The 14,725-nt window shown below is 44.2% G+C and overlaps 1 protein-coding gene across 1 annotated transcript in view; it reads right to left on the bottom strand.

Moving 5' to 3' along the window:
* The window catches only part of IL1RAPL1 (interleukin 1 receptor accessory protein like 1), a 2,420,186-nt gene that overhangs the window by 1,021,464 nt on the left and 1,383,997 nt on the right, over window positions 1-14,725 (bottom strand). Inside the window, exon 7 of the mRNA XM_086934516.1 lies at window positions 8,417-8,491. Coding sequence (XP_086790642.1) covers window positions 8,417-8,491 — 75 coding nt within the window. The remainder of the gene's footprint in view (window positions 1-8,416; window positions 8,492-14,725) is intronic.

The following is a 14,725-nucleotide window of genomic DNA, read 5'->3' as shown; positions in this document are numbered from 1 at the left end:
TACACGCCGCAGGTGATAAGCAGCTGGGTATTGTCGGTATACGACACAGTTTCAAAGTCATAGGAATTAATGGTTTTCGCCAATGGAGTTAGGTACCGATTAAAAAGTAAAGGGCTTAAGATTGACCCTTGAGGTACCCCCATTGTTATAGGGCGACTACTGGAGACCAGGGTGTCTACTCCGAGAGTGGTGATGCGATCTGTAAGATAGTTTTCCAACCAGCCTAGGGCCCCTCCTCTGACACCTATCTCCCACAGACGATGTTTCAAAATACTGTGGAAGATGGTGTCAAATGCGGCGGAGAGGTCCAGGAGGATGAGAATGGCTGATTCACCTCTATCCACCGCGCGCCTGATGTTGTCCACAATCTCGACAACAGCTGTCTCCGTGCAATGGGCAGCGCGGAAACCGGATTGGGAGGGATCCAGGATTCCGAGTGCCTCTGTAAAAGCCGTAAGCCATTTGTTTACTAGATATTCTAGCACTTTCCCAAAAAAGGGCAGCAAAGATATAGGCCGGTAATGAGATGGTAGAGTAGGGTCGTCAGAAGGTTTCTTAAGAATCGGCTTTACTTGTGCATGTTTCCATTTTGATGGTACAAAGGCTTGTTCAAGTGAGGTGTTGAAGTTGACAGTAAGGGAGTTAGCTAGCAGTGGCATGATTACAGCACAGCGGCGCGGAGGGAAAGGTCCATAGGGGATCCAGATTTTATTTTGCTTAAGCCCTCCAGTATTTCAGTGACTGTGATCGGGTCAAATTCAGTCAAATAAGAAAATTCATTGCAGTCCGCCGAAGAGGGCGGGGGCATCCGGCTATTATCTTGCAGAGGCTGACCTAGGTCTGTGTTGGAAAAGAAGGAATAGATTGATTTAATTTTATTATCAAAGAACTCAGACATCGATTCAACCCATTTTTGAGAGGGACTAAAAAGAGCCTGTTCCGCATGAAGGGAAGTGAATTCTTTTAATATTTTATATAATTCTTTACTAGAACTAGCCGAGTTGTTTATGCACTGAGTTAAGTATGTCCTCTTGGCCATTTTTATGTTTTTTACATAACACGAATGGAGTAATTTATACTTGACTCTATACTCTTTCATTTTTGTTTTTCGCCAGTTGCGTTCCTCTACTCTGCTGGTTTGTTTATCTATCTTTAAGGCGGTCGTGAACCATGGGGAGGCCACCGATTTAGCTTTAACGTTGGTTTCAGGGATGATTACATCTAGGGTTTGTATAATGGAAGACTCCAAGTTGGCTACCCTTTGTTCTAATGGAAGAGACAGATTTTTTGAAGGTTTAAAATGGGTCAGAAAGGCTTCGGAAGTAAGTTTACGCCAGGGGCGTATAGGCACTCTTTTTCAACTTATTGATTTGGCTGAGGCCTGGCTAGGGAGGTTAAACTTTATGAGATAATGGTCAGTCCAAATCATAGCAAGAGTCTTCATCGGTCAATTTAGGGGAGCTGGTAAAAATTAAATCCAAGGTGTGGCACGCTTGGTGAGTCGGAGTCATTAGTCCTAACCTATGTTTATTTCTTAATAATGACTGTTATATGTGTTAATTTTAGCCATGTTAGTGTATTATCATTGTTATTAATATTTTAACAATAATAACAATAATAATAATTATTATAATCATAATGTTATTAGATAGGTAAGTACATTTGTTTTATGTTTGGTGCTCTCTACCCCGTTCATTGTCAATTCCTGTTATGTTCTTACCTGTGATGTCCTTGGTCGCACAGTCACTTCACAACACTTCTTGATGTGACGACTCACCATGCTGTTGGGGCGAATCATGTGGCTGGGTGTTATTTGGGGTGGCATAGTGAGCTAAAGAAGGATGATCGATTCAACCCAGATCTGTGACTGGGGGTGAGTGTCTGAATAATTTCAATGCTCTGTCCATCATTTCCTTGTGTTTGCTTTGTTTGTCCTTAGTAGGGAGGGCATGCCCAAATGTGGGTTCCATGCTCAATTTGCCACTGGATTCAAGCTAGCCTGGCTGATGAGGGGTGTTACCCTGAAACTGGTTCTAAGATGCTTGATTCCGGTCCAGGGAAGACCTGGGTTGGCAGTTTGGGATGGACTGTTCCCATCAGGAACAGGGCCAAGACTTATTTACAAATGGCTGGGTCTGATATGGAGTGCCAAAGTGAGCTAAAGAAAAATTATGGATTCAACCCAGATCTGTGACTGGAGTGAGTCTCTGAAAAGTTTTAGCGCTCCGTCTGTCATCTCCATGTGTTTGCTTTGTTTGCCCTAAGTTGGAAGGGTGTGCCCAGACATGGGTCCGTAGCTCTCTTTGCCAATGGATTCAAACTAGCCTTGCTAATGAGTGGTGTTAACCCGTAACTGATCCAAGAATGTTCATTTCTAGTCCAGGAAAACCTGGCTTGACCGTTCAGGCTGGACTTTTCTCCTGTCGAACAGGGTCAAGACTGATTTGCATGTTGCTGAGACAAAACTGGGGTGGCTAAGTGTGCTAAAGAACGAAGATGGATTAAACCCAGATTTGTGACTGGGGTGAGTGTCTGAAAAATGTAAACACTCTGACTATCATCTCCTTGTGTTTGCTTTGTTCACCCTAAGTCGGCAGGATATGCCCAGGCGTGGGTCCCTTACTCACTTTGACACTGGATTCAAGCTAGCTTAGCTGATGAGGGGTGTTACCCTGAACCTGGTCCCAGGATGCTTGTTTCCGTTCAAGAGAAGACCTGGCTCTGCAGTTCGGGGTAGACTGTTTCCATGAGAAACATGATCAAGACTTATTTGCATATGGCTGGGGCTGGGTCTGAATCAGGGTGGCAAAGTAAGCTCAAGAACTATGATGGATTCTACCCAGATCTGTGGCTGGGTTGAGTGTCTGAAAGGTTTTGGTGCTCTATCCATCACCTCCTTGTGTTTGCTTTGTTAGCCCTAATTTGGCTGTGAATCCCGAGTTGCGGGTCTCCTGCTCACTTTTATACTGGATTCAAGCTAGCCTGGCTGATGAGTGGTGTTACCGCAAACCAGTCTCACAATGCTTGTTTCCGGTCCAGGGAAGACCTGGCTCAGCAGTTCGGGCTGGACTGTTCCCATGAGGAACAGGGTCAAGACTGATTTGCATATGGTTGGGGATGAACTGGGGTAGCAAAGCGAGCTAAAGAACAATGATAAATTCAACCAAGATCTGTGACTGGGGGTGAGTAACTGCAAAGTTTCAGCACTCTGTCCATTATCTTCTTGTGTTTGATTTGTTATGCCCTAATTTGGCAGGGTATGCCCAGTCATGGGTCTTTAGCTCACTTTGCCAATGGACTCAAGCTAGCCAGGCTAATGAGGGGTGTTAAGTCAAAACTGGCCCCTGGAAGCATATTTCCAGTCCAGGGAAGACCTGGCTTGGCAGTTCGGGCTAGACTTTTCCCATACACAAGAAGGCAAGGCTGATTTACATACAGCTGGGTCTGCACTGGGCTTGCAAAGTGAGCTAAAGAACGATGATGGATTCAACCCAGATCTGTGACTGGTGGTGCATCTCTAAAATGTTTCAGTGCTCAGTCCATCATCCTCTTGTGTTTGTTTTGTTCACCCTACACTGACGGGGTATGCCCAGACGTGGGTCCCATACTCACTTTGCCATTGGATTCAAACTAGCCTGGCTGATATGGGCTTTTTCACCAAAAACAGTCCCAGAAGGCTTGTTTCTGGTCCAAGGAAGACCTGGCCTGGAAGTTTGGGCTGGACTGTTCCCATAAGGAACAGGGTTAAGACTGATTGGCATATGGTTGGTTCTGAACTTGGATGGAAAACTGAGATAAAAAACGATGATAGATTCAACCTAAATCTGTGACTGGGGGTGAGTGTCAGAAATGTTTCAGCGCTCCGTCCTTCATATCCTTGTGTTTGCTTTGTGCACCCTAATTTGGCAGAGTATGCCCAGTTGTGGGTTCCTTGCTCACTTTGCCACTGGATTCAAGCTAGCCTGGCTCATGAAGGGGGTTAACCCAAAACCAGTTCCAGGATGCTTGTTTCCAGTCAAGGGAAAACCTGGCTTGGCAGTTCAGGCTGGACTGTTCCATGAGATATTTGTATTTGTATATTTTTATTTTTGGTATTTGTTAGGCGCATATATCACACGTAGGACTCATAGCGCCTGCAGATACTCAAAGGAACCACAGGAGGTGACTAGGCAGAGCTAGAAAAGCCAGGTCCTAAGGATTTTGCAGAATCTTTTATGATCAGGTTTCAGTCGGAAATATGGGGGCAGGGTGTTCCATGTTTCCGGGGCAATTTTGGAGAAGGATCTGTCCCCATTCCTTACTGTACAGACCTTTGGTACAGTTAGAAGTTGTTTACTGGTAGAGCGGAGGGTTCTGAATGTTTGGTATTTTATCAGTTTATTAGCTAGATATTTTGGCCCTTTGCCGTTAAGGGTTTTATGGACTAAACAGCATAGTATGAATGTGATCCTTTTTTTGATGGGGAGCCAGTGAAGGGTCCTGAAACTGGGCGCGAGGGGGTGCGGTGTGGGAGGTTCAGGCCCAGCCTGGCCGCAGTGTTCTGTATAACCTGCAGTTTAGTCAGATACTCTTCATTTATGGAGGCAAGTAGTGCATTTCTGTAATCCAGACGGCTAATGATTAGTCCCTGTAATAGGGGCATGCGCAAGGATAGAGGAATCCATTTGAAGATTTTCCTGAGATTACGCAAACGCCCATAGCTGGTATAGGGTCAAGACTGATTTGCATATGGCTGGGTCTGAACTGCGGTGGCAAAATGAGCTAAAGAAAGATGATGGATTCGCCCCAGATCTATGACTGTGGGTGTGTCTGAATAGTTCAGCGCTCCATCCTTCACATCCTTGTGTTTGCTTTGTTCATCCTAATTTGGCAGGGTATGCCCAGACGTGGGTACCTGGCTCACTTTGCCACTGGATTCAAGCTAGCCTAGCTGATGAGGGATGTTACACCAAAACTGGTACAGGATACTTGTTTCTGGTCCAGGGTAGACTAGGGTTGGCAGTTCGGGCAGGACTTTTCCCATGTGGAACAGGGTTAAGACTGATTTGCACATGGCTGGTTCCGAACTGGGTGGCGAGGTGTGCTGAAGAATGTTGATGCATTCAACCTAGATCTGTGAACTGGGAGTGTCTAAAAAGTTTAAGTGTTCTGGTTATCATCTCCTTGTGTTGTTGGGACTGCTCAGTGCCTGAACAACAAATTCTAAGCCGGCTCCCAATCAGAAGGTCTGACACCTCTGACCTAAATAACTCCTTTTTGTTATCTTTCCAAATAAACACCACTCCAAAATTAAACATTTTGTTTTCTAGACATCTAAATAGGGAATCATTACTTTACATTACAGTTATTGCACCATTTGTAAACTGCAAGAGGCTGGAAGAGTGAACTACCACCCACTATATTTGAGTTTTGGAGAGAGATAAATAAAGCTTTTGTCTTCGAAAATAGGGGCCCAGATTTACTAAGGGCTTGCGTTGCCCTTGCGTTATCCTTAAATCAGATTTACAAAGCCATGGATTAGTAAATATAGAGTAATGCAAGGCAGCTCAAGTCAGTATCTTGTGCTGCTCTGCTTTGGGAAGTTCTTCCAAGGGTGGAGTGTGGGCATTCCCAGGCATTCAGCATGGATTTGGGCGCACATTCCAAGTTCTACTAAGAATAGTAGTCCTGGGGATGTGTCAAAATGCTACACTATCCCAAAAGAGGCATAAAGACAAGAAAAATGTTTATTTCTCCTCGTTATTTCCTCTTTTTAAGTGTGCTGCATTCTGCAGCACATATAGAAAGAGGAAAATGTGTTTTAGTGCAGGTAGTGTCTCCTGCAGAAAAACAATCCTGCCTGTAATGCTGCCACCCTTGGATCATGATACAAAGGAGCCTGCATTGGCGCTAGGCAGGAGTCAGTGCTCCAGCACAGGGAGAGAGCAGGAATGTGCCTTATCTTAGCAAATAGGGTGCATTCCTGATCTCCCCTTTAGAGGAAGTTCAGTAAGTTGTCTTGCTGCATTGAGCCAAATGTTAGTAAATACGACCCAAGGTATCTTGGGCCTCATTTATGAGTTTTTGCCGTAGGGCGGTGCCACAGGCCTTCCTTCTGCTCTGCCCAACAGCAAAAGGAAAGAGAAGAAATCAATCAATCAATCAATCAATCAATCAATCTATTTATAGAGCGCGCTATTTACAGATGAGGGTCTCAAGGCGCTGAGGGGGGGGGCTGGAAGCTTCGCTACTGTTCGAAGAGCCAGGTCTTGAGGAGTCTTCTGAAGGCGAGTAGGTCTTCGGTCTGCCGTAGGTGGGTAGGAAGGGTGTTCCAGGCCTTGGCGGCGAGGTAGGAGAAGGATCTGCCGCCTGAGGTTGTTCGTTGGATGCGGGGAACGGCGGCGAGGGTGAGGCTGGCGGAGCTGAGCTGGCGGCGAGGGGTGTGGAAGCTGAGTCTGCTGTTCAGGTAGGCTGGTCCGGCATTGTGGAGTGCTTTGTGCGCGTGGGTGAGGAGTTTGAAGGGGATCCCATGTCGACGGGGAGCCAGTGTAGGTTTCTCAGGTTGGGGTTGATGTGGCTGCAGCGGGGGACGTTGATGATCAGTCGGGCGGAGGCATTTTGGTTTAAATCATTTTTATTATATTTCAAGGAATAACACAGACAACAAAATGGGCACATTCGAGCGGAGGCATTTTGGATGCGCTGTAGTCGTCGTAGGTGTTTGGCTGGGATTCCGGCATAGAGTGTGTTGCCATAGTCCAGCCTGCTGCTGACGAGGGCCTGTGTCACCGTTCTTCTTGTTTCCGTCGGGATCCACTTGTAGATCCTGCGGAGCATGCGGAGGGTGTTGTAGCAGGAGGAGGAGACGACGTTGACCTGTTTGGACATGGAGAGGGAGGAGTCGAGGATGAATCCAAGATTGCGTGCATGGTCGGTGGGTGTCGGTGCTGTCCCCAGAGTGATTGGCCAGCAGGAATCGTCCCAGGCTGAGGGGTCGGGTCCGAGGATGAGGACCTTCGTCTTGTCCGAGTTCAGTTTCAGACGGCTGCTCCTCATCCAGTCGGCGATGGCCTTCATTCCATCGTGGATGTTGGTTTTGGTGGTGCGTGGGTCCTTGGTGAGGGAGAGGATGAGCTGAGTGTCATCAGCGTAGGAGATGATGTTGAGGTTGTGGTGGCGGGCCACTTGTGCGAGGGGGGCCATGTAAATGTTGAACAGCGTCGGACTGAGGGAGGAGCCCTGGGGGACGCCGCAGATGATGTCGGTGGCTTCGGATCGGACACGTGGGAGGCGGACGCTTTGGGATCTGTCAGAGAGGAAGGATGTGGTCCAGTCGAGGGCCTTCTCTTGGATACCGGCTTCTTGGAGAATGCACTGTATATATCAAATACATTGCATTCTTGTCATTTTCTTCTGCACTGGCGCACAATGGGGCACCTTTGCACAATGGTGTAGGGGTGCCTGCATTGAATTAATAGTATTGTGCAGGAAGGGGAAACTTCCTGCACAAAAGCAATCACAAGAGGCCTTTTCCTCTTTCTATGTGTCCTGCAGAACACATAGGAAAAGAAAAAGCAAGGAAAAATAAAGATATTTCTCCTCATTGTGTCTTTCTTACACATTCCCTGGGGAGGGGTACGTTTTTGCCGCTCCCTCAGAGTTATGATTTCTCATAAATCTGGGGCAGTGTCAAAAATCCATGGATATTGCTGGGATCGCCCCCAGCAACACTCATGGAATGCCTCTTTAAGGCAGAAAACTGAGTTAAAGATAACAATACTTACAAGGAAGCATTAAGCCAAAAAAAGCCGCTTGGTACTGCCTGGAAAATATGGAACAAGCTCCTGAACCACCGAAGCATCAAAAAAAGTGATGCACTGGTGTCGTAAAAGGCTTATAAATAGGCACCCTCAAGTTATATAAATTTCAGGCAATGTTGGGGTAGCTTGGAAGAACTTGTTGATTAATTGTAACACAGCCTGGTCAGATAATACTGTCTCATTTCTCATAAGTCTTATTTTTGCTTTTTATTATTTACTACACTATGTATGGCACGATGCTGTATGTGGCTTTCCGAATCTCATAATACATTAAAAACAATTTAAAAAACTCATTAATTACCATTACACCCCTCAATCCACCCCTCGAGAACTTCTTCCATACCTACATACAAAAGACGTTCCACATGTTTAACGGTCTTAATCATTGAAATAAAGAGGCGAAACAGCTAAGTCAAGTGAAGCCTGCACCCACAATGCGTTGTTAGAAATCACAAGACCTGACATTAGTTTGGAGCCATTCAATCGGGCAGATGTTATGTTGGCATTTTTACTGTGATTATTTGATGGTATTTAAAACAAAATTCACTTAAGTCTGCCTTCACCCTTGATAAGATTTTATCAGCAAAAGAATTAGAAACTGTAGCTTCTGTACTTACCAATTTGTGTTTCCTGGACAAACACTTTACTTTCTAGAGGATGCAGTAACTTTGGTGGCTTGTCTGTAAGTGGTGCTGAAACAGAAGAATGGAACGTATAATTTAATCAGACTGCAAAACATTTACCTGTTGTCAGTTAATATTTCCAATGCAGCATAAAGAGTAACACACCTTTTGTTTGATTCTTGTTTCTTTCATTTTGTTCCCTCTAGATATAATAAGAATATGATAAAGTTTCCCTTTTTTTGCCTTTTACATGCTCTTATACTCACCAATATTGATGAGTATTATACTTTGATGTACTATAAATGCCCTGTCAAAGTGAAAAAACATTGAGGGGCTTATTTAGGTGCCTCTGCATCACTTTTGCGCAGCCGTTGCAGCACTTTTTGTGGTGCACCAGTGGCGTAAAATATGCACCACGTTGCGCCCTAATTACAAAGTAACAAATCTATGCAGATGCGTCACTTTGTAAAGCCCTGCCCCACATTATACCTGCATCAGGTATAATGTATGCAGGGTGGGCGTTCCCCACAAAAAGCCTTGTAGAAGTGGCATATTCAAATCTATGAGCTTTCAGTGTGCCACTACTGTGACGCCATTGAGTCAATATACACTGCCTGCCTCACTGCAGGCGTAAGACTAATGCAGTGCTCTAATCATAGCCCCCCTGCATTGCTGGAGTTGCATCATGCTTCTGACACAACTCCAGCAATACATCAGTTTTGTGCAGATATGTCAGTAATACTGACGTATCTGTCATGCCTAGAGACATGATGTGTCATACAGTAAATATGACACATCCATCATGTCACTAGGAGGGCGCACCGAGAAGTGACACATTGCTGTTTTCAGGCAGCAATGCGTCACTTCTCATAAATAAGGCCCAACAAGTCTTGAAACAGTGTCATCACTAACTTCTGTACGATCTGATTTATTATAAAGCTTTTACTTTCCTTCTTGTAGTTAGGTAAACCATTTAATTACTTCTAAAGTTCGAAAGCTTACATACATAACTGGAAATTGACAACTTACACATGCCAGGTCTGTGCTGCATACATCTGAAAGCAAACCTACTTCTTTATAAACATTCTAATGGATCAATATAAGAACCCGAACTTCTTATGGCCTGACCAATGTTACGATTTCAACATAAGATTGAGAACGAAAAAATGATATATGCATTTTTGCGCTCTTTAAGATCACAGTTCCTCAACAGTAGTACAGCATAGTCAGGTTTGATTTTGTAAGCAAGATTCTAGAATGCTACTTCTTACATGAAATATCCAGCCTATGTTTCAATATTAGGGGCCCTATTTATGAGACGTGATGAATCGCTGCATGAAAATAAATCAATCAAGGGACTTGTAAAGCGCGCTACTTACCAGTGAGGGTCTTAAGGCACTGGGGGAAGGGGGGGTGCTGCTACTGCTCGAAGAGCCAGGTCTTGAAGAGCCTTCTGAATGTGAGCAGGTCTTGGGTCTGCCGAAAATAGTGATGTGTCACTACTCAGCGCGCCCTCCTTACGACATGATGGATGCGTCATATTTACCAGCGGCGGCTCCTCCATGGGGGCATTTGGGTGCCGCCCCGCTGCTTTCTCGCCGTGCGAGAAGGCAGAAACAAATGGTAGCTATTGCCGTAATAACTACCATTTGTTTCTGCCTTCTCGCACGGCGAGAAAGCAGAACTTCCTGGTTTTTGAGTGGGCGGTGTTACTCGAGGGCAGGGGAAGTGGCTTGGGGGAGTGGCTTGCCAACTGTTGTTAATACTGACTTTTTGGGCAGCCTGAAGGCTGCCCAAACAGACAGTATTATTAACAGTGGGAAAGTCACTCCTCCTGCCCTCGAGTAACACCCACTCACTCTCCCTGTTCTCTCTGTATGCAGCAGCATACAGAGAGAAAATGACGTAGGTGGGGCAGCCGGCCGCACCAATCAAGAATGCGGCGGTGGAGGGGAGGGAGGCTGCCTGCCGCGCCTCCTTCCTGATGACGTGCTGCAGGACTTGAATCAGGACAGCTGGAGTCGGAACAGAGTCTCCGGACTGTGGTAAGTTTACTTTTAAAATATTTTATTTTATAGTGACTGTTTGTAACTAGTATCCTTTGATAGTTTTGGTGTCTGCTGTATGATGGAAACCAGACGTTATGTGCCGATTGGCTGGACAGAGTTGAGATCGCCTGAAAAGACACCTTTCCCACGAATATTAAAAGGACAGTGATTACACAGATTCGTTTTTAAGAAAAACAGAACATATGTGTTTTTTATTTTTGGGCGTATTTCTGTCGATCGAATAAAGATCAACAGGAAAATGCCTGTTCTCTGTGGTTTGTACCTTGTGTTTTTAATACCAGGGAAACTCACGGTTCTTCAAACCATGGCTTCCTCTAAAGTGACTAATCTGCAGTGTTACTCAAGATGCGTACGCGAGTAATATGCTGATGTCACCGGAGAAATATGCAGGACCACTGACACCTGTTTACTCAGCAAATATTTACTCACCTCTCGACTTGAGGCATGAAGACTACACTTGAAAGGTTAGCAAATAGGTCTTTCTATAGTGCGTGCAAGCAGTGGCACAAACTATACAGTCACATTCACCTCCCGCCATCCATGTACAAACAGGCTGACCTAGTACAGGATGCACCCATGCATATACACCAATACGAGTGCATGTGTCCCTGCCAGCAGCCCAACACAAACACACACGCTGCACGCCAGTAACACATGCAGACACGCATTAATGCACAAGACTTACTTGAATATAAGCATACTTAATTTTACACCGCACACACAGGCATACATGCACACACACAACTTTGGGTGGGTGGATGAATGCAGCATGCTTGCATGAGTGTTGACATATGGATTAGCATGTACATAAACGTAATGGTGTAGAGGGCTGTTTGGATGTATTTATGGGATAGATGGGCGAACGAACCAATGATACATTAATTTAGTGCTTTGAATTGGTTGTGCGGACTCAGGGGATCAAATGTGCCTTAAGCGGTTACGTATTGCTACCTAGCATGTGGGAACAAAGTTGAATAGTTCAGGTAAACCAGCACAAAATGTAGAACTGAAAAGCTGAAGCGTTGTTCTAGTTTTAATGTTTTAAGATAACTTCTTCTAGAAGTGAATACATGCTGTCAATCGATTGCTGTGATGGAGAAACGTGAAAACGTGTTCTTGGTTGTGATTGTGAAAAGAAAAGCATATAATGCTGGTCTTTCAGACACTAATGCTCTGTGATGTACACGAGCAACTGCATAAAATGCCCAACTTCTTTTAGAGAGTGAGGTCAGAAACAATTATAAGAGTGTGCTTCATACCGCAAAAATATAGAAATGTGCCCTATATTATTTCCTTGTGACCTAACTACGTCATTTTTAAGTAACAGTGGCAGTCTTGCTCTGCTACCTCATCAGGAGGTGCTTGAGTACAATGGAAGGTGGGCGGTAAGTGAGGCACTCTATAAGCAGTGGCTTAAAATTCACAATTGAGGAGAAAATTAGCAAAGTCAGCAAGAATGTCCAGCATGGGCTCCTGGAGTGTGGACACTGCAGGCAGGTCAAGGTGTCACTAACTCCTGCGAAGTCCTGTGATTGGGTAGCAGTAACAGTATTTGCCCACTCTTCTCATTTAATGGATGCAATCGCACCATATCTCTGTAGGCTCCACCCGCTCCACCAAACCCCGCCTCTCACTAGGGTAGAAATGGCACAGTTTGAATATGCTCTCTCGATTAGCTGTCCTATCATTTGTTTCACAAACTTACGGGCAGGGGTATAGAAAAAACTGCAATAACCAACAGTAGCTAAAATGTAAATAACCAGCAGGCAATACTGCAACAGAACTTGATAACCCCAACAAAGTCAAAACATCCAACCAAGATGGTGTAACCTACGCGATGTATGTACTATGAAGCTCCCTCCGGTAATGTTTCAGACTTTCCTGTGACTTTTGGCCTCCCACTAGTCCTAATTGGCGCAGCCTTTCAAAAAACTGCACCGCCCGAACACGTCTCTGACTTACAGTTGAGGGCTGAATCTAATCATCCTTCGGGAACTAACAACTGCAGAAGTTACAAGCAGCAGGAATTTGCCCATGCTGCAGTCAGATACTTCTATTTTTGCCTACTACCTCAAGTTATTGCATGCCTAAATTATAGCTCTTCATATGTAAACATTTCAGGTATAAAGAACATATTTTGAGTCTTGCGATCTTTCCTTTGTGTACGCAAAAGAAGTCTAATTGGGAAAAATTACTGCAGGCTTCAGTTTAACTCCAAGGTGTTTTTTGCACACCAATCCCAAGTGAGAATGGGCATTAAAAGCTGCAGTGGTTTCCCTGCATGTTCAAAACCTCCGTTTGCTTTATTTTTCACCCCGATTTTCCCGTGAATATTCCCCCAGGTGATTCGTGGAGGAATTAGAAAGGGGAAATACCTCAAGTCTGAAAATCTATTTATCTCAATCTGGGTTCCAGATTTGCCACACAGACTCTTTGTATCCTATCTTGGATGGAGAATGTGCAGGACTCTGAGTATACCCATAGATGATTCAAGGCTCTCCACTTCCAGAAGAAGAGACTATTTAAAGGTACACATTCCCAAACATGTTACTATGGCAGCCACCTTGATACCTTCCCTCATGGTGCTGGGCAGGCTCCTATCTGTTTAAAGATATGAAAACATATAGAGCATAGCAGGTCAGGCATGCTATGAGGCATGTAACACTTCCAGTGACATAAAAGTGCAGGGGATAAGAATGATATTACACCCTTTCACCATGGTATGCTCTATTTCTTGTCAACTTAAGTCCTTCACGAAACTATTCACATCTTGCACATTTCATCATGAAGCAATCATATGGTTACATGAACAAAAACAATGCATCCCTAGCATTAGCATTCAGCCCTTCTAAGAAACTGATGTTAGGTGAATACAATTCTCATCCCTTCAATACCGCAAATATTTTCTCCTATGAAAATTCATTTGTGTTACTAAATCATTGTATCTGGTACCAAGGGCTTTGTTTGCGGAATAATGCCCCCCGAAGCGAGTAGCAACAAAATAATCTGGCTATCATACAATATTAAAGATTACATGGTTTAACTCCTGATAGTACAGCTTGATGTAAGTGAGGGTTCATTCATTTTTTATCTAATTAATTAATTATGCTCTTTGTTGAACAGGGAGTAGAAATGAAAAGTAAACAATAGATATGTAGGCTGTTTTTCTTATTAACAAATGAATAACACATAATCTTTGGTTCAATTTTGCTGGTTCCAAGATACACAGAGATCTTAAAAACATATATATCTCTTGTGGTTGTTGCAAAAGTAAGCGCTTGAAGGTTGAATTTGTGATATCAAGTAAGAATGTAAATGCACAATAAACCCTATACAGAATTCATTTCCTTCTTTTAAAAGTTAACACACATATATATGAGTATGTGTGCATGTCTGTGTGTGTGTGTGGGTGTGTGTGCGCGTGTTTGTATTCAGAGTGCAATACGCTATTTTTGTTGAATATGGGAAAGGGTTAAGCAGCTACCTATGTTATATGACATCTCTTTATTAATTTAATACCTGCACTTTCACAATTGCTTGATTAACCTTCCTGCTTTCTCAAATTTGCTTGAAAATGTACAATTTTTCCACTATTTTTTCAAAAAAATTTCTAGGGGAAATCCCCCCGAACCCTCCTTAGGGGGTTCGGGCTCGCTCGCTACGCTCGCTATGGTGCTGTATGATTAGCATTTTACACCTCGCCACTTTCAAATGTCACCAGCCGCCACTGATATTATGACACACCATGTCTCAACAAATGACAGATACGTCAGTATTACTGACATATCTCTAAGGGCAAAACTGATGCATTGCTGGAGTTGTATCAGAAGCATGACAAAACGTCAGCAATGCAGGGGGAAAGGCTGTGATTATAGCACTGCATCAGTATTACGCCTGTTGTGAGGCAGGCGTAAGATATTTATGCAATGGTGTCCTGGAAGTGGCGCATTGAAATCTCATAGATTTCAATGCAGCACTTATTCAAAGCTTTTTGTGGGGTAACGCCCACCCTGCACACATTATACCTGACACAGGTATAATGTGGCACAGGGCTTTACAAAGTGATGCATCTGCATAGATGAGTCCCTTTGTAAATAGGGCACAATGTTGCGCATATTTTACTCTGCGGTGCATCACAAAAGTGACACAACGGTGGTGCAAAAGTGACACAGAGGATCTTAAATAAGCCCATTAGTTTTCTATTTTCTGGGGTATTTTGTTAACCACTCAATGA

The sequence above is a fragment of the Lissotriton vulgaris genome, chromosome 8, assembly GCF_964263255.1.
Source record: "Lissotriton vulgaris chromosome 8, aLisVul1.2, whole genome shotgun sequence".
In the NCBI taxonomy this organism is placed as follows: domain Eukaryota; kingdom Metazoa; phylum Chordata; class Amphibia; order Caudata; family Salamandridae; genus Lissotriton; species Lissotriton vulgaris.
The sequence above is the reverse complement of the archived record's forward strand: the minus strand, read 5'-3'. Positions and strand labels throughout refer to the sequence as shown.